Source organism: Ictidomys tridecemlineatus, chromosome 10 (genome assembly GCF_052094955.1).
Source record: "Ictidomys tridecemlineatus isolate mIctTri1 chromosome 10, mIctTri1.hap1, whole genome shotgun sequence".
Lineage (NCBI taxonomy): Eukaryota > Metazoa > Chordata > Mammalia > Rodentia > Sciuridae > Ictidomys > Ictidomys tridecemlineatus.
The window spans coordinates 81,699,827-81,718,787 of record NC_135486.1 but is presented as its reverse complement, the minus strand read 5'-3'; the positions used below and the strand labels follow the sequence as shown (position 1 = coordinate 81,718,787).

The window sequence follows — 18,961 nt, the reverse complement described above, 5'->3', positions numbered from 1 at the left end:
TGTTTGTCTAGAGCCAAACCACCCTTCAAATGTGTACTTTCAAATATGCCTTTCTTCTTGAACACCTCTCTGATGTCCACCATCATGACATTCAACTCTCATCACAATTAATCCTTGTTCTCTCAATTGATGTTACATATTTTAAAAAATTTTTGTTTATGTTTTTGGTGCCAGGGGTTGAACCCAGATATGCTTTCCCAATCAGCTACATCCCCAATGCTTTTATTTTTTATTTTTAAACAGGACCTCACTAAGTTGTTTAGGGCCTTGCTTAGATGCTGACACTGACCTTGAACTTGTAATACTCCTGCCTCAGCCTCCTGAGTCACTGCAATTATATGCGTATAATACTGTGCCTGGCAAGACTTAATTTTTTAAAACATTATCATACAAAACATTGTTGTATAGTTGTATAGTTCTATCTGAGATAGAGTCTTGCTAAATTGCTTAGGATCTCGCTAAGTTGTTGAGGCTGGCGATCTTCCTGCCTCAGCCTCCCTAGCCTCTGGATTATAGGTGTTGTGAGTCACTGTGCCCATCTGGATTAGCTTTTTATCATTACTAAATGTCCCTTTTTACCTCTATTAAATTTTTTTAGCTTTAAAATTTACCAAAGATATATAAAGATATGGAATATCTTTTATTGTACCTAAACAATAGAGGAAGCAAAATAGACTAATTCTCAGAAAAGCTTATGGTCTATCTTTTAGATCTTATTTGTCTGATTCCTGCCTGTACTCATAAATTATAATATGCATGGTTACATCAGGAGTTCAGAAAACTTCATTTGAGGTCAATAGTCAAAATCACAAATATATTTTGCTGCAGAATCTCTTAACTCAAGACACATAATTCTCTGACACCCTAGAGTCAGGATACAGACTTCCATATAAATCATTTTTCCCTTTATATATGAAGGGCTAATACTAAATATGTTAATATGTTTTCTTAAAGCAAGTAGACTCTTGATACTTGGGGTTAAAATCATTCATTTAGTATTGACGCTCTAGTATTAGATTGTATTGATCCAGAGTCTCCTGATATGTAGTCTAGAGCAAGTTTTCTGTTTTTAGAGTCAATGAATTGGACTGAGAGAGAATACTTAGTTAGAGATGCTTCATATTCTCTACTACACAACATCACAGCCCTTCTTATTCTCAGTGTAAAACAATGAAAGTGGTGGAACATCACTCTCATCTTGGAGCTATACCTTTTCGCTCACTTAAAAGGCAATTTAGAACTTATAACATGTTCATTAGATAGACGCAAAGTACAATTTTCCAATTCAACGTGGTTTAATAATTACTATAATATTCTAATCTCTTTGCTAAGTTTATTTTCTAATGTCATAAGATGGTTTTATAAAAATGACAACTGCAAGTGACTGATTTTTATAAAGAATTTTTCTTTTTAGTTTCTGACTCAGGAGGAGGTATTAATGTGGGAGATGATGACAAAATGTTTTCATTTGGAGAAGGTCTGGTATCTGCAATTGATAAAGAAGTTTCCAAATAAATAGCGGTCTAACAAAGTTTCATCCAGAGTGTCTGAGTAAGATATCATGCCATTTCAGGAAAGTTAAGATGTGTCTCAGTAAACACGGTCATCACCAAATCTATTTCTCTCCTTCCACACATTTGGAATGACTTCCATAATGTAAGTGCCAACTTATTTTTGAAACATTCAATATTATTTTCTCAAATGGTCCATAATGAATTTTCTAGCAATTCATTCTGGATATCATATGCAACTGCAAAATATTTGGTCCCTGACTTAACAAGGATGTTCAGGACTTTTTTCTAGTATCTGGTGGGAAGAAAACACATCTTTCTACAAAGGCCTCACAAAGATGACCTATCTGAGCAATTAATACTATGGGTTATCAGCTTGGGGAGGCTTTTGGACAAACCACTGCATCCACATGTATACTAGCAGAACTGGACTGCAGAAATGTGGGAGGATATGTTTTACTATGTTCTGAGGTTAAGTAGAAAACATTTTAAAACTACTGTTCCTATTTGCCCCAAATTCATCTTTAAATTCTTAATAAATAGGGGCCCTATGATTCAGTCTAAGACATACAGGTTAAAGTAGAATGAATGGAAAAAAAAATCCAAAATAGGTGTCATTCCCACTGGTGAAAACACTGATGAAATAATAGAATAATAATCCATAGGGTAGAGCTAGGGTTAGTGGATAGTTATATGGTTACATACTTCTGCTCAATTTAAAGAAACTATCCAAGTGTATGTTCATATTCCTGGCTTCCTCAGATAACTAAAAAAAAAATGATTACTAGTAATAACTTTAGGTCACATTTTTTCAAATTTTGGCTGACTTGATATTTTAAGTTGTTTTTTAAATTAATTGAGAGATTCATTATTTGTATTTGTTGCCTTTATTTATTTATTTTATCAACTCTCCATTTGAATTTAGCACTCATTATAACTGAATATTACTGTGGCTTTCAAATACAAAGTGCACTGTTACCTGAGCATTAAATAAAGCACTTTGAAAATGCTTCCAACTGGTACAAAGCAGTGCTGTTCACTCTTATTATTTCTCCAATGTCTTAAAAATTTTCTCTGGATTCTCTGGATAGAAAAATACAAGAGATAATAATTGTGTTCATCTTAACCATTAAAAAAAAAGGGAATATTTCATTAACCGATTATAGTGTAGATGACCATTTATTGGGAAAAAGTACTTTTGTCAACAGACAATAGTATAGTTTGATAGAGATTATTATTCTATCCAGTTAATATTCTTGACATTCCTATATATATTCACCCATCTTCTTCTCTTAATTGTTTCCCCAAATTTTTAGGACCAGAAAGTGATTTTAAACTGCATTAACATTTATGTATCTGCTCAAGGGTCTATGGACTTGCTGGAACTCCAAGCTGTAAATAAGAAGTTAAGCAAGTAATTTAGGGGCAATAAAATAAATCCCTACTATAAAGTGTGATGCTATGACCAGACCATAACCAAAGCAACTCTTATGAATAAGGTTATCCATAGTATTAAAAGTACATGTGATTGTAACTAGTAAATGAGAATTAGGCTTTAAAGTAGATACTATCCTCTCAGTAAGATAGTGGGTTCTGATAAGCAAGTAAAAGTTACAGACTCAGTATATTAAAAACATAGAGGACATTTAACATGATTCAGAAAAAATAAATAAGAATCTTAAAAGGGAACTATAAAGAAAATGTTTCATGTGGTCTTCAAATATACTTTGCTTTAATGAGAACAAGTGGTCCACTAGAGCTTCATGAGACCTTGAATATTTCTGTGGTTCATGTATTCAAAAGGGTGTCTGTGCTGGGCATGGTGGTGCCTGCCTGTAATTCTAGCAGATTGGGAGGCTGAGACAGGAGGATCACGAGTTCAAAACCAGCCTTAACAAAAAGCAAGGCGCTAAAAAAATTGGTGAGACCCTATCTCTGCATAAAATACAAAAAGGGCTGGGGATGTGGTTCAGTGGTCAAGTGCCCCTGAGTTCAATTCCTTGTACCAAAAAAAAAAAAAAAAAAAAAAAAAGAAAAGGTGTCTTGGAAAGCAACTACTTATGAGCTTTTCAGGGCATAGCAGTCAGAATGATCCTTTTAGATTCCTGCACTCCTTTGTTTGCACTCTTCCAGGGCTTTCCCATCTCACTCAGTAAAATCTAGAATCTTGACCCTGCATACCCCAAGCCTACCCTAGCTTCAAAGTCTTTGTAAGTGCTGTTTCCCTTACCTGTAATGCCCATTCTCAGACAAACTTGCTCCTTCACTTTTGTATCTCTGCTCAAATATCACCACTCAGGGAGGACTTCCCAGAACTCTGTTTCTAAATGGCAACTTCCTTCAGTTTCTGTCCTTTTGCCCTGCTTAATTTTTCTTCATATTACCTGTCCCTGTCTATGACTTTTACTCTACTCATTCCCTTAGGGGAAACTGTCATTGTCTGCATGACTGCAGTTTAGTTTCAGGCAAATTAGTGTTCTAGCTCCGTGCAAAGGAAAAAATGAGTAAGAGATCCTACAAATGCACATTACTTCCATTATGTTCCTCTGAAAAGAGTAACATAGCCATATCAGAGGTTGTGAGGCTTGGGAATACAGTGCTGTTGGATACATATGAGCCTAACTATAAATCTATCACTAAAGAGGAAGGAGAGACATATTTTGGTGAACAACATGCCAGAGTCTTCCACAATTTGTAGATTTTAAAAACTGAAACCCTATTTGGAAAATATGTAAGATAGTATGGTACAAAAAGATAGTACAATATTACATAAGTGTGACCTAGTAAATATTATATATTGTTGTGACAAATAATGTGCTGTGATCACACTTGTGCTACTCAAAGGAGAACGTTGGCAGTACATATTCTTTTGCTGTATCACTCTGGTCTTCAATCTACTGAAATCTGGACTATTTCTTTTTTTGTGGGTTTCTATAAATTGTAGAGTTTCTAGATGCCTGTTTCCATTTATACATTTTTCCAAGTTCTCAGCCATACTGTCTATTCTATAAATCTCCCTCTTCCCAGGGTTTCAAACATGCAGTCCATGTTTCTCCTATTCCAAAGTGATCTTACTGCTCTCTTGCTCGCTGTGTAGCTGTGGAGGGCAGTGACTTCTGTTCACTGGAGTGGATCCACTATTTCTTAGATTCCATTTTGTCTTCTTTAATTCATCCCTTTTTTTGCTGGAGTAAAACCTCAGGAAGACTACTAAGAAAGGGTACGAGTCTTTACCTCATGTATTTGCCACTGTATTTGTTCTCTTCTGGATTCAGAACATTTCCCCTCAGAACTAAGAAGGCATTTTCCCCTCGTCTCTCAGAATCTAATGTTGGTGTAATTTTTTAAAAATATTTTTATTAGTTGGTGATGGTCCATCCTCCCTCCCTTCCTACCTCCCTTCCTTCCTTCCTAGTGCTTCACACATGCTAGGCAAGTGCTCTACCAATGAGCCAGTGTAATGGAGCTTTTCAGGAGTAGCCCGCTATAATTTTTATCATTATATTTTGTCTTACTTTGGATGTATCTTCATAGAAACTTTGAAGATCTACATATTCTAAATATTCATAATATTTCCCAGGACCTTTTCTATGTATCCCACTTGACTTTGGAAAGCGCTCACAAAGCTGTCTCAGGTGTCCTTACATTCTGAAAAACTTTATTATATGATCTATTGAACAAGACCTTGCCTCCGTTTTCTCTTTCTCTCTTACTGTTGTTATTCCTTCTAGTCAGATTTGGACTTCCTGGAGTAATTCCCTGAATTTCCTTTCTATAATATTTTATTTTTTTTAAAGAGAGAGTGAGAAAGTGAGAGAGAGAGAGAGAGAAAGTATTTTTTAATATTATTTTTTAGTTTTCTGCAGATACAACATGTTTGTTTGTATGTGGTGTTGAGGATCGAACTCGGGCTGCATGCATGCCAGGAGAGCGCACTACCACTTGAGCCACATCCCCAGTCCTCTATAATATTTTAAAACAAATTTTCTTTTTTATTCTGTTCTCTAGGAGATTTTCCTAATAATAACTTTCAATCATTCTACTTCATTTGTTTTTGTTACTTGATATTCATTTTTGCTCTAATTTTTGTCATGGCATCCTGTTCTTTGTGTTATGAATTCAATATCTGCTTGACTATCTAGATGATAGAAGGCTTATATAATGAAATAATCTAGTAGGCTATAATAAATTAATTCTAGAAGGTTGCCTATCTAAATATTTAGTCCCTACCTAAATATATCCAACTAGTAAACTTTAAAATTTCTATAACATTTCACTTGTACATATAAATGCAAGAATTTTAAATCAACAAGTTAAATCTGGCTGTTTTTATTAAAAGAATATATGTGGTCAAGTGGAGTTCATCTGGGAAATGCAAAGAAAGGAATTTGACAATATATTCCTTCTTATTAAAAAATTAAATGACTTCAAAAGATGTTTAAAACTATTATTAGAATTTCACATCAATTCCTCAAAACAACTGTCAAAAATTAAAAATGAAAAAAAAAATCAAACTCAAGAAAACTTCCCCAGCACTAACCATCTTTATCTATATATTTCATATAAATTTATCTATATATTTCATATAATATAGCTAAACCTGAAAATTCTTTATTAAACTGGGATTTGGGGAAAGGTTTGCATTAATCATTAAGTAATATATAACAAAACTTTATTCACACCAATGGAGAGATTAATTAATTATGTAGTTTTGTCTGATGGACACAAAATGTCCTACTACCTCAAAACAGCAATAAGAACTTAAAAGATTTTAAATATAAGTGTGTGTGTATATGATATCTAATGACATTAAAATATCATCATCTATTAATATTGAAAGTTGTATATCAGATTAACTAGTGACTCATATAGCAAAGAGGATGGAATAAAGCACTCATTCCATTCTAAAATTTAAATGTCTTTGAAGGTTGTGAAGTTGATAGGATAAGGAACAAGGGAGGGAGAGGAACACAGACCATGCTCAGACCAAGAACTGCTCCAATAGAAAGTTGGTAAGGGGTTTGTAAGGATGCAAATGGAAAATGGACAATCCTGTCATCCTCACAATTTTGGGTAGGGCCACTATGACTCTAAAACTAATAGTAACATATTAGCTAAAAGAATAACTATATATTTAGTACACTGATAAACCATAAAGCTTGTTTTTGATAACAATCCATTAAGGATTTTTTTTTTTTTTTTGCAGTAGTTGGGGACTGACCTAGGAGTGTTTTCTGAGCTATCCCACTATCCCTTTTTATTTTTAATTTTGAGACAGGATACCACTGAGTTGCCCAGGCTGGCAGTGAACTTGTGAATCCTCCTGTTTCAGACTCTGAGTAGCAGGGATTACAGGTATGTGCCACTAACAACCACCATAACAATATATAAATTTCCCCAAATGTCATCATCCTCTATCTCTACCCTAGTTGTACTATATAAAATCTTATCTTCCTTCTGCTCAGTGGTATAATGGGATGCTTATCTAACTACATGCCTCTTTCCTCACACTATGGCACTAAGCTAATTATAAAAGTCTGTTTAAATTTAGCCACCTGTCTTTTGTTTTGCTGCCTATCTGGACCTTTTCTAAGCAAGCAGAAAATCTCCAATCAGTCTGTTATCACAACCAGAATGCAAGAGATTAGTGACCACAAAGAGAAGGAGAATCAGTTTACATCCTTTCAGGCAAGAGAATAACACTACTTCACAAGTGAGAAATATGAGGCTCCCTGACCTTAATTTAGAAAATCTGCAGTTAATAATCACATTAAAGTTGGTTTAACATGCCAGACAGTTTTTGTTTCCTCTGTTGTTTTTACAATTTAAGTGTCCTTTGTGGTTACTAAAATTATTTGCTGAAAGGCATGTATTAACATTTAAAAATATTTAATCCATAATAAAATAGGTCTTAGAGTTTATTTAGGTGTATCTGAATTAAAATGTACTTTGTGTCAATTTTTTAAAAGATGAAAAACATTGCTTATACTTATCCAGAGTAGAATTTAGCAATCTAACTGCTAATTATGAGAATTAATGTACTTAATTCCCTTCTTAATTGAGGAATAAAATAGGTTTTTCACTATAATCTGTCAATCCAAATAAAGAACCATATAGATTCCACCACTGTCTTCCCCCCCAAAGGTTAATTGTTTCTTGAAGGAAAGAGAAGCAAGCCTGAAGCTACAAATTCTGCAAGGAAACCAGGTCAAAGGACAGTTGTGAAGTGCAGGGGCAAGCCGGTCAGGTGATCAGTCAATATACAGAGGTAAAGGGAGAGAACCTGGTTTCTTTTTCATAATCAAATACTTACTGAAAACAAACCTGATTAACACCGTAAGCCAAAAAGAAGCCTAAGTGTTCTTTTAAAGTGTGATTAACTTTCACTTAACATTTTACTGAAGGAACTCTATTAGCTGAACCCATTCAGGTGCTTCAATGTGATTCACAAGTCATCCCTGAAAGGAGTTTTCTGAGTCTTTGCACACCTGTTCTCTTTTAGAGTAATTCATACTGTGTGTGTGTGTGTGCCTGCATGTGCACAGTTACTAAAATGAAATGTACAGTGCAGCTACAGAGATGATGCTCACAAGATAAAAATACAGTGTGAAATGCAATGTGATAAATCCTGACACAGAAGAAAATTTACAGTGGCAATTTTTTGGTGTTACAAAAGTTTAGGTTCATTAACTATTTCTAAGGTACTTTTGATATTATGAAAACAGACCTAATACTTGGCATGTGCATGCAAACAACTGAAAAAGTCACATTTGCCACTTCCATGCAGGCATAAAACAAGTCTCCCTTAGGGAGGTCTACAGACAGGAAAAAAAAGAAAAGAAACACAGGATGAATTTGCAAAAAATTTGAAAAGATGTCTTTGTATCAACACTACTCTTGTAAATTAAGTATAGATTTTCTAGATCTATGAGGTTCTGTGGTTGTATCAGGCATATTCTTAGTATTTTTAAAAACTTTCTCTCCTCTAAAAAATACAAAAAAATTTAATCAGATTTTAATGACAACAAATTAATTTAAAATATTACTTTACTCAATTTCCTATCTCCCTTTAGCATTAACTAAAAATATTACATACAAAATTAGTATTAGTGCTGTCTTCAAAGGAAACACTAAATTGATGTACTTCTTCATTAAACAATTAAACTAAAAGTTTTGGCTCTCTTTCAACCAATGTTTTATAACCTTGTAGAAATTAGTAATTTTTTAAATCACTATATTATTAGCAGTTGTATAACTGTAGGGTCATAGACTTAAAACATCAATAACCATGGATTTTCATTGATAAAAAACTTACCTTTTACAAACATACTTCAAAATGAGAAAATAAAATGCATATCCTAACAACATTCTAAGCAGAAGAAAGGTATCCTTGTAAGGTTTTCTATTTACTAAAGTATTGGTCTCTTCATCAAACAGCAAAAGAACTTTGTTACAGATACAATAGCTATTTTCCCCATGATCATACTTCAACTGTGAAGTGAAAATAATGCAAAACATCTTATAAATATTCAAATAGTTTTAAAATGTGACTTCAAAAAGACCTTGTAGTAATAATACTCATATATATAATTTAAAGTTTTCAAAGAAGTTTCTATTTAAGAGAAAAAACGGAAAAAATACTCAGAAAATTTGGCAGTAATTTTTCTAATTTGTTTCTAAATTTAAAAAGTGAAATTTACTATGAAAAGTAAGTTATAGCACCAGCTTTTTTGTTTGTTTTTGGTAGCTATATTCAGTGAAAATTTTCAGTTCTTTTTAAAATTTTGTGTTATCAAAAAAAGACCTGATAGCATATTAACAGAAATGAAGGGGAAATTTACAATCTTTGCTTTCAGTAACTCCTTAAGTATTTTTAGATCTATAGAATATATTTAAAATAAATTTAGTAAAGAATATTTATTATCCTTTATGAAAATATCAATTTTTCCACTGAAATGTTTTTTCCTAAATTTTAATTAAATGTTTACTAAGTATTTAGTCCACGTCAGACATTATGTAAGTGTCTAAAGATTCTCTAAATTTCCTGAATTAAAGCACTTAAAATGTTAAGAAAAAAACCTTTTTAGGTAAATACTGTGTCTTCTAAATGTTAGCTTTGGACATTCACACCTACATAGGAATGACCATACATGGGTGTGAGTGGTCATACCACATAGACACACAGATTGTCAAAATGAATAGTTAGTATCATCTTTGAAATAAAAAGTCAAACATTCTTTTTGTATTATAGGACTAGGGCTCATTTAATTAATCCAAACCACCTGTCTAAATACACTAGCAATCTGTATAATGTTAAAAAGATCCAGCTGAAATATAATCTCTAATTCTGATCAGTTTGAGATCTATCTTTTCCACAATTAAAGGGTCACTATAAACACAAAAGCTGGCATTGTTTTTCTCTGATTAGGTTTCAGTAGCTCAAGTAGGCCAAACACTAGAATTCCTCACACAGCTGTTAATTATGGACCAGGGGATTGATTCACATCTGCTTCTTGCTTATTTCATTAATGGTTCACTTCCAGGTCCTCAAAGAATTGCAGCCTTTCTCCAAAGACAATGTAGGACCCATCTATGTCTGCCTCCTACATAGTTGGCTTGTTCTGGTTTGTCACTCTCCATACAATGCAAATCTGAGTGAACTCACATCTGTCACAGATCGACCCAATTCGTGGGCAATCTTTTCCCATCGACCTGGGGTCCCTCCTGGGAACTTAACCATACTTCTTGTCAGCTGGCTGAGGTCCTCTTCTGTCCATTCAGGTGCCTGCAAAACATTAAAGAAAATAAAAGAGATAATTGGGAGAATGCTTGGTAAAAAATTTAACAAGCATGTAAAACAAATTATTGATAACATGCTTTCTACAAAAACAAAAACAAAACTCTAAAATGTATCTAAAAGTTTAGATAAAGATTTGAGTTGTATATTAAACATTAGAATACAAAATTCCAGCAGCCTTAAATTTTCCTAAATGTACCAAATAAGAAAGAAAGAACATTGCAAAACTAGGTTTTTGAAGACATTTTAAAAAAATTTAGTTTTACCTTAAAGTGAGAAATCATTAATTATCAAAGCCTATGAAATGTGGTGCTGCTCACAAATGCCTCACATGACTATTAAAGGTTTTGAAGTTTTAAAAAAATTATACCTTATAGAAAACAAAAAATCTTACAAGTATAAATTAAAATACGAACAAGTAAATGTACTGGTTCAGAATCAGAAATGAGACAAAAGATTTTTTATGGAAAAAATTTCAATTTTAAAAATAACAAATTTTCAAGAAGTTTAAGTTGTCAAATGATAACATTTTACAAAACTTGAGAACAAATAAAATAAGAAACTTATGTGACTAAGATATAAACCGTCTAGTCCATGCAATGCAACATATCTGTTGTAAGAAGGTAAAGAGCTGCTAGAAATTGGCCAAGTTATTAAACTGAGTAAAACACTTTGAAAATTACAAAACCACACAAAGATTCTAACAGCAACCATATTTTCTGCATTATACTCAGCCCGACCGGTGGTCAAACCCAAAATTTAGCAAAGCAAAATAAATTATTATCAAATAACAAAACCATGTAATGGTTATTTTATATTACATTTTAGCACTAAGCTATCCCCATCATAGGCAGTAACCACGTTGGTATAAAACAATAATCAAGTAAGTAGTCAGCAGAGAGATTGAGGATGCTTACCTTATTTTCCTTTCGTTAATTAATCAATTAATGTAAAAAGGAGAAAAGAAAGGGAGGAAAGGAGTGAAAGAAAAGAGAAAGAAAAAAGACAAGGAAAGAAAGGAAGAAAGGGAGAGAGGTGGAAGGAAATCTTGAAACAAATACCTTTTCTAATCACCATTTCCGATAATGAACAGGCACACATCAGGCAGTTTGCATTACAGAACCATCAGCACAGAACAACAGTCAGAGGTGAGTGACCCCAGGGACTATCTCCACAGCTACAGCAAAGCTTCTCCCTGACACTAATCCTCCCTGTCATTCTCCCACTGTGCTCTAACCACACTGACATCCGCCTGCCTCACTGCAAGCTTAAGGGGGCCCTTCCTGACTTTTTACTGTCTCCCCCAATCAATGGTTCAAGCGTGCTCTTTTCACCATGTCCAAATGGCAGCTTCACTCATAATCAAAGTGCACTGCCCCTGTTAAAGGGCTTTCCGAAAGGCTCTCCCATTTGCATTCATTTGCAAAGCAAACTACTTTTATTCACTTTGTTCTGCTATCAAGAATGTTCCCTGAAGCAGATAAATTGGCATAAATACAACCTGCCACTTAAGAGTCAGTAAATAATAGCCAATAGTAGAGAGGATTTTATCAATCATTCTATTTTGTATCCACTAAGAACTGAAAGCCTCAAACATATTCATCAGCATGGTCCCTACAATACATGCATAAATTCACTTATATAAAAAAGGTAGCCTACATTGGGTCTGGTTGGAATTTCTTTGATATTTAATGAATATCAGAAATCTAATTCTCCATATCGGATGATTTAAAAATTTATGTGTAGGATTTTTTCTTTCTTTTTGCCTTATTTAAGAAAAAAAGTATTATTTTTATTCAGATACTATTTAGAGAAATGTAATTGGATTTTCAAGGAAATAATATTTTTACTGCTAAAAGCTGAAGCTGTAATAATTATACATAAAGGTTTCAGAAATGCAAGAGGTAAGTTTTAAGTAGAATTTAAACATAAGCTTACTGTACAAAATCACACCATGAAGAACATTAAGTTGAAACTGCATGAAGACACACATTGATACAGTACTCAAACATGTAGTATATCAATAAAGTTTCACACTAAACCAAATCAACCAATTTCTGCGTTAACTTAAACATATTTTTGGAGCAAAACAAAACTGTCTAAAATGTCAAAACCAAAAATCATTGTTTCACATAATAAACTAATTAAAAAAATAATTTCTATTCCTAAGAGATTGGTTTTCCAAATATACTACATATACGAACAATGGGCATTAAAAAAAATCTGATTTTAGTTCCTTGTTAATGAGAGTCTAAAAGTTCCACCTTTTTTTCTGGAAAGGGAAAATTTTAAATAAAATATTTGGATCCATATCTTGAAAAATCACCTACTGCCATAGTGAACTTGCCTTTTAGATTCATAGCTCTTCATCGCCATGATTTTTATGATTAATATTTTAAAAAGATCAATAATAACTAGGACCATAGTCTGAAATCTGAGAGAAGCCTTTTAGCAATTCATTATTCTCTCTCCTACAGCTGTAAGGCACTTTGGTGAATGTGTAATTCCTCAGCAATAGTTAGTTGTGTCTTTAGAAGCAACAGAGCCTACTGTGATCCAGCTACTACAGCAGCCATGAGGGTGGTCATGGTGTGAATGTATTCTCTCTGTTCTAATCTGGAGCCAACTGTAGCTGTGAAAGTCAAATGAATGCATAAGCATACTGCTTTGCCACTTAAAACCATGTGTGTCCAATATTACTGAAACACTGGGCCAAAAATTCATCTCTACAGTAAAGTAATGGAAGATACCACATGGTGTGGGGACAGCTGTTGTGACTACACAAGCATTCCAATTTTGCATCAGAAAAGCCCCACTCTAGGAATAAATCTCCATATTGAATACAAAATAAAAAGTAAGTTTTCAAATAATTCAGTATTTTTATGTAATAACCCAAAAATATATCTACAGAAAGAAATGATTGGGAAATGTAAATTGTAATATCAAATAATGTCCCTTTGGGGTGAATTTTTGTCATGAAACCTGTTATATTCAAAGATTTGGGGTCTTTGAAAATCTTCCAACACTTTTGGGCTACAGGGGTAGAGGGCTGTAGGGGAAATACACTATATTTTTACATAACCTATATATACATATTTCCTTTCACAGCTTTAGACCATAAAATGTTAATTAAAAGTATCATGCAATTTATTTGGCAATGAAAAATTATGGCCAAATTAAAAGAAACTAACAAATTAAAAATACTTATTATATTTTCCTATTTAAATGATAAAAGGTCCTTTTTATCTAATAAATAGATTCAGAAACTCCCTAATGAGAAATATTTCTATTGAAAGGACCAATTAATGATCATTATTTATATAATAAGTTAATTCAGATTCAACGATTTTTAGAAGGTTTAGCCCAACTCATAAATTCTCAAAAATTTTACCCAAGAAAATGCACCCTTACATACCATTACCTAGTTAAAACATCAGATATAGATAGAGATGTTAATGGCATAATACTAATCTAGTAATCTGCTACTCTGTAACTCTATGTTCAATATGTACTTTTTGTTTTAGAAAGCATTTAGCTTTCAGCTATACAACGTATCTTTCCAACTTAAAAATTGAGTAGTTAGGTACCTTTGATAAACATCTATGTAAACAAATGATATATTAACATTGACAAAATTAAAAACTAATCATTCTTAGGAAAAGAAACTTTTTCAAGGGCTCTCTTCCCTGGTTTTTTGGGGGCTACCTTCTTGTTATGTCATCACATGGCCTTTTGTGCATGCATTTGTGTGTGTGTATGTGTTGGGGGGGGGATTTCTGGTCTTTCTCCTCTTATAGGAATACCAATCCTATTACATTAAGGCCCCACTCTTATGATTTCATTCATTTAATCTTAATTACCTTCCCAAAGGCCCTACCTCTAAATGCAGTTGGGGCTAGGGCTTCAACATATGAATATAAGCGGACAAAATTTAGTCCATAACAGGGAGGAAACACACAAAGAAAGCTGAAACAGAAATTATAACAAAAAAGCTTTTTTTGGTACTGGGGATTGAACCCTGGGATATTTAATCACTGAGCCACATCCCCAGCCCTTTTTATATTTTATTTAGAGACAGCATATTGCTAAATTTGGCCTTACTAAGTTGCTGAGTCTGGCCTTAAACCTGCGATCCTCTTGCCTTAGCCTTCCAAGTTCCTGGGATTACAGGTGTATGCTATGATGCCCAGCATAGAAGTCTATAATCTGACCCAATTGGTAATCTCAAATTTATTGTAAAAATTTATGCAACAAGTAGATAAAAGGGCAGGGAGTGACTTGTGCCTTTTATACACTGGCTCTGAGTTAACTGAACATCTGTTGAAATATACCAAAATTGGTAAGCCTTCATGCCTTAATCAATACTGGACAATCCACTAAATTTAAACAAAGTATCCCTATAATATTAGCAGAGTTACTGAATATAATATAGAGGACAAACAGGTATACCTAACCTTAACTACCGGATCAAATATCTTGCCTAAATCCTCTATAATCATAACACCCACTGTCCGAAACTATCCCAGAGTGGTCACAAACTCTCTGACCAATGAGTAATGAATAAAACTAGGTCTTTGGCACTTACAAATTGCCTTGATAAAATGGAACCTATGGACTTACCTCTTCCCCATTAAAATGGTTAATATGCCTCAATATGACTTAACACAAATCCTTTAATGACTAATATCCATTATACAAGACCTCTTTAGAAAAGGGGTTATCCTTACTGCTAGTTCATTGAAGAAGCTCAATTTGGCCTGCTCTTACACTTTAGAAGAATGAATTGTACCTCATGGTAGATTACTTCAACCTCAATACTGTGGACTTATTAAGGATTCAGTATCCAGTACTATTGAAATTATTAACAATTTAATTGGAAGCTGGTAAATATTTTGCCTTTATAGATTTGTTGAATGTGTCTGTTCAGTGTCTATTTCAACAGTCTCTTGGCTGCAGTTTGCCTTCAATTCTACAGGCACTCAATACATTTTCATGTAGTTGTGTGGTACTGAAACAGTCCTGCCATAACAGAATCTTTGAAGGCAAGAACTTAACTATATCTTACTTCAGTTATGACACTGATAACACCCTTTTCTGAGAAGATTCATTAGATACACTATTTGGCACACTATTTAGGACATGCAAATACAAAGAAGCTAACAAAAAGGGGATGGGTCACTGCCTTACACGAAATGCAGAGTACTTGCCACCTTGATTTAATTTCTTAAAATTATCTGGTTAAACTGATGGCTGCTCCATTCATGCCACTGTTAAAAAACAACTACTGATCCTATCAGCTCTCACAACTTCTTTTAGGCTCTTCTAGGTTCTGGAGAAAATATGTTACTCATTTACAAATTATAATAAGCCCATTTATGCTATTACTTGCATAATGGCTCACCATGAATGGGGTCTCTTATAACAAAAGGCCCCTTATAACAAAACAACTAACATCCCTGGTATTCCCCTACCCTTCTATTCCTTTACTGAAGAGCAACCTTTACTTAGTTTTAGGGAGTTGTGTACAAATAAAGACTTTGAAATGGAAAAACCAAAAATATTTGGACTGTGTCAAAATTAAACTTTGAGTTTTTAATAGAAATGATTTGAAAAATGAAAAGCCATATCTGGGAGCAAATATTCACAACACACATCAGGAAAGATTTGTATTACAAATTTGTTTATCCATTGTCCTATTAATGGATATTTGAATTGCTGTCCGTTTTTGGTTATTATGTATTAATAATACAGCTGCTATGTCAACTTATGTACAACTCTCTAAGTGGCATTTGTTCTTCATCTCTTGTGTAAACACCTAGAGATGGAATTGCTAAGTCATAAGGAAAGTATATATCTAATTTTATAAAAACCTACTTAAGTGTTTTTCCAGAGAAGTTATATTGTTTTATGTGTGTTCATCAGTAAACTAAATATCTATTTCATAAAGTATGTGTTCATGCTTTTTGCCCATTTAAATTTTTTTATTATTCAGTTTTAAGAGTTCTTTATATTTTGTGAGTATAAGATCTTTGTCATATATATATATATATATTATATAATTTTCTTTCAGTCTGTAACTTATATTATTTCATTTAATATTCTTTGAGCTTTATTATGAAGTAGTTTTAGATTTATAGGAAAGTTATAAAAATAGTAGAGTTCCCCTATACTCTTTTTCTTCTTCCATTTTATTATTTTTATTAATCAAAACTTAAACAAGGACTAGGGTTATGGTTCAGTGGTAGAACACTCGCCTACATGAGTGAGGCACTGGGTTTGATCCTCAGTACCACATAAAAGTAAAGATATTACATCCACCTACAGCTAAAAAATATATTTTAAAAAAAGATGCTAAAATTTTTTAAAAATTTTATTTTTTTAGTTCTAGATGGACAAAATACTTTTATTTTTATACCAGACCTTAAACTATACTACAGAATTATAATAATAAAAATGGCATAGTATTGGCACCAAATAGACTTGTAGACCAATGGTACAGAATAGAGGACACAGAGACAAATCCATATAAATAGTTATCTCATAGTTAGAGAAAGGCGCCAAAAACATATATTGGGGAAAAGAGACCCTCTTCAAAAAATGGTTCTGGGAAAACTGGAAACCCATATGCAAGAAAATGAAATTAAGCCCTCTCTCTCACCATGCACAAAACTCAACTCAAAGTGGATCAAGGACCTAGGAATTAGAACAGAGACCCTGCACCTAATAGAAGAAAAAGTAGGCCCAAATCTTCATCATGTCAGATTAGGCCCTGGTTTTCCTTAACAAGACTCCTACCGCAAGAAATAAAATAAAAAGTCAATAAATGGGATGGATTCAAAATTGTACATATTAATGGGGTATTATGTGATGTTTCAATACATGTTTATATTGTGTAATGTTCAAATCAGATGAAACATACCTATCTCCTCTAAAATTTACCATTTCTTTGTGGTAATAACATTCAAAAATCCTGAGCCACATCCCCAGCCTCTTTTTTAATATTTTATTTAGAGACATGGTCTCACTGACTTACTTAGGGCCTCCCTAAGTTGCTGAGGCTGGCTTTGAACTTGTAATCCTCCTGCCTCAGCTTCCCAAGCCACTGGGATTACAGGCGAGCACCCCCATGCCTGCTCAGATGCCTCTTTGACATAGTAATTTAATTTCTTTTGGATATATACCCAGCAGTGGAACTGCTGGATCATATGGTGGTTCTACTTTTAATTTTTTGAGGAAATTTCATATTGTTTTCCATAATGGACACATCCATGTACTCTTTATTCAGCTAACTATGCTATTAATATCCTATGTATCAAATTGTGGTAACGAGTCTCTAAGATAGTCCTTAGTAACTCCCACCTCTTAATATACTCCCTTATGTAGTTTCCTCCCACAGTGGCTAGGATGACCTGCGTAACTAATAGGAGATAGTGAAAACAACAGAGTTGTGTCTTCTAAACACAGATTATAAAAGACACATAACTTTTGCCTTGCTCTCTCTTGGATTACTTGGTTCTAGGGAAGTCAACTGCCAAAATGTGAAAGGATGCAAGCAGCCCAAATAAGTTGTGATAATGGCTCCCTTGGAATCAAAAGGAAAACATTTTTATTATATAATGTAGTGAAGACAATGCCTCCCTCTGAAGGAACAGTAGCTATACTGTCTGTTATAAAAGATTTGGGTTTCCTAAACTCAGGACTCCTCTTCTGTATCATCTCACTGATTGTATAAGAGTTTACTGGTCCCTTTATTACTCTGAGAGAATTGTCCTCAGAGAACAGTCTAATACCCTACCCACCCTGGAAAGCCCTTCTTGCCCTTATGTTGAAATGAGACTTTGGGAGATGTTATCTTGCTAATGGGAGAGTAGATATTTTAGATTAAGGTGGATTCCTCAGAGAAGGTCACCATTATACAAGCTTGTCAATCAGAAGTGAAAATCCCATGGCCTAAGTTGGAGACCATGTTGGCTATGGTGCTGAGCCATTGTTCTCAAGGCTGAAACACATGGTGTCAGCCACGATGGCCTGTCACCTGATAGAAATCATGGGGCCAGGAACACTGGAAATACATGTGGTTGAGTCACAAGCCAGTGTTGTGCTACTTAAAACTAAAAATAAGCCTTGAAGCCTGGGGGTATAGCTCTATGACAGGGCACTTGCCTAGCATGTGCAAGGACCTAGCATGGCAAAAAAGACAAAAACAACAACAACAAAGTTAAGTTTTATTTAATGGCAGGGAGTCACTCTCATTCCCTCTCCCTAATCTCTTCTCTTCTCTCCCCTTCCCTTGCTGTACTAGGGATTAAACCCAGGAGTGCTCTACCACTGACCTACGTCCCCAGCTCTTTTTATTTTTTTACATTTTGAGACAAGTTGCCAAGGCTGGACTTGTGACTCTCCTGCCTCAGCCAAGAAGTAACTGGGTACACTACCACAGCCAGCTTAGTTTCTAGTTTTTGACCACTATTTTCCAAAACAGTTATACCACTTTACATTCCCATCAGCAGTGCATCAGAGTTCCAATTTCACACCCTTGCCAACACTTGTTATTATCCTTTTTATTATAATAATCCTAGTAGATGTGGAGTGATAGCTCATTGTGTTTGATTTACATTTCCCTGAGGCAAAAAAAATATTCTAGATAAATATC

General features: G+C 33.9%; 1 protein-coding gene across 1 annotated transcript in view; it reads right to left on the bottom strand.

Moving 5' to 3' along the window:
• Positions 1-18,961, bottom strand: part of Dnajc1 (DnaJ heat shock protein family (Hsp40) member C1) — a 210,355-nt gene that overhangs the window by 26,014 nt on the left and 165,380 nt on the right. The window contains exon 9 of the mRNA XM_005325773.4: positions 10,177-10,296. Coding sequence (XP_005325830.2) covers positions 10,177-10,296 — 120 coding nt within the window. The remainder of the gene's footprint in view (positions 1-10,176; positions 10,297-18,961) is intronic.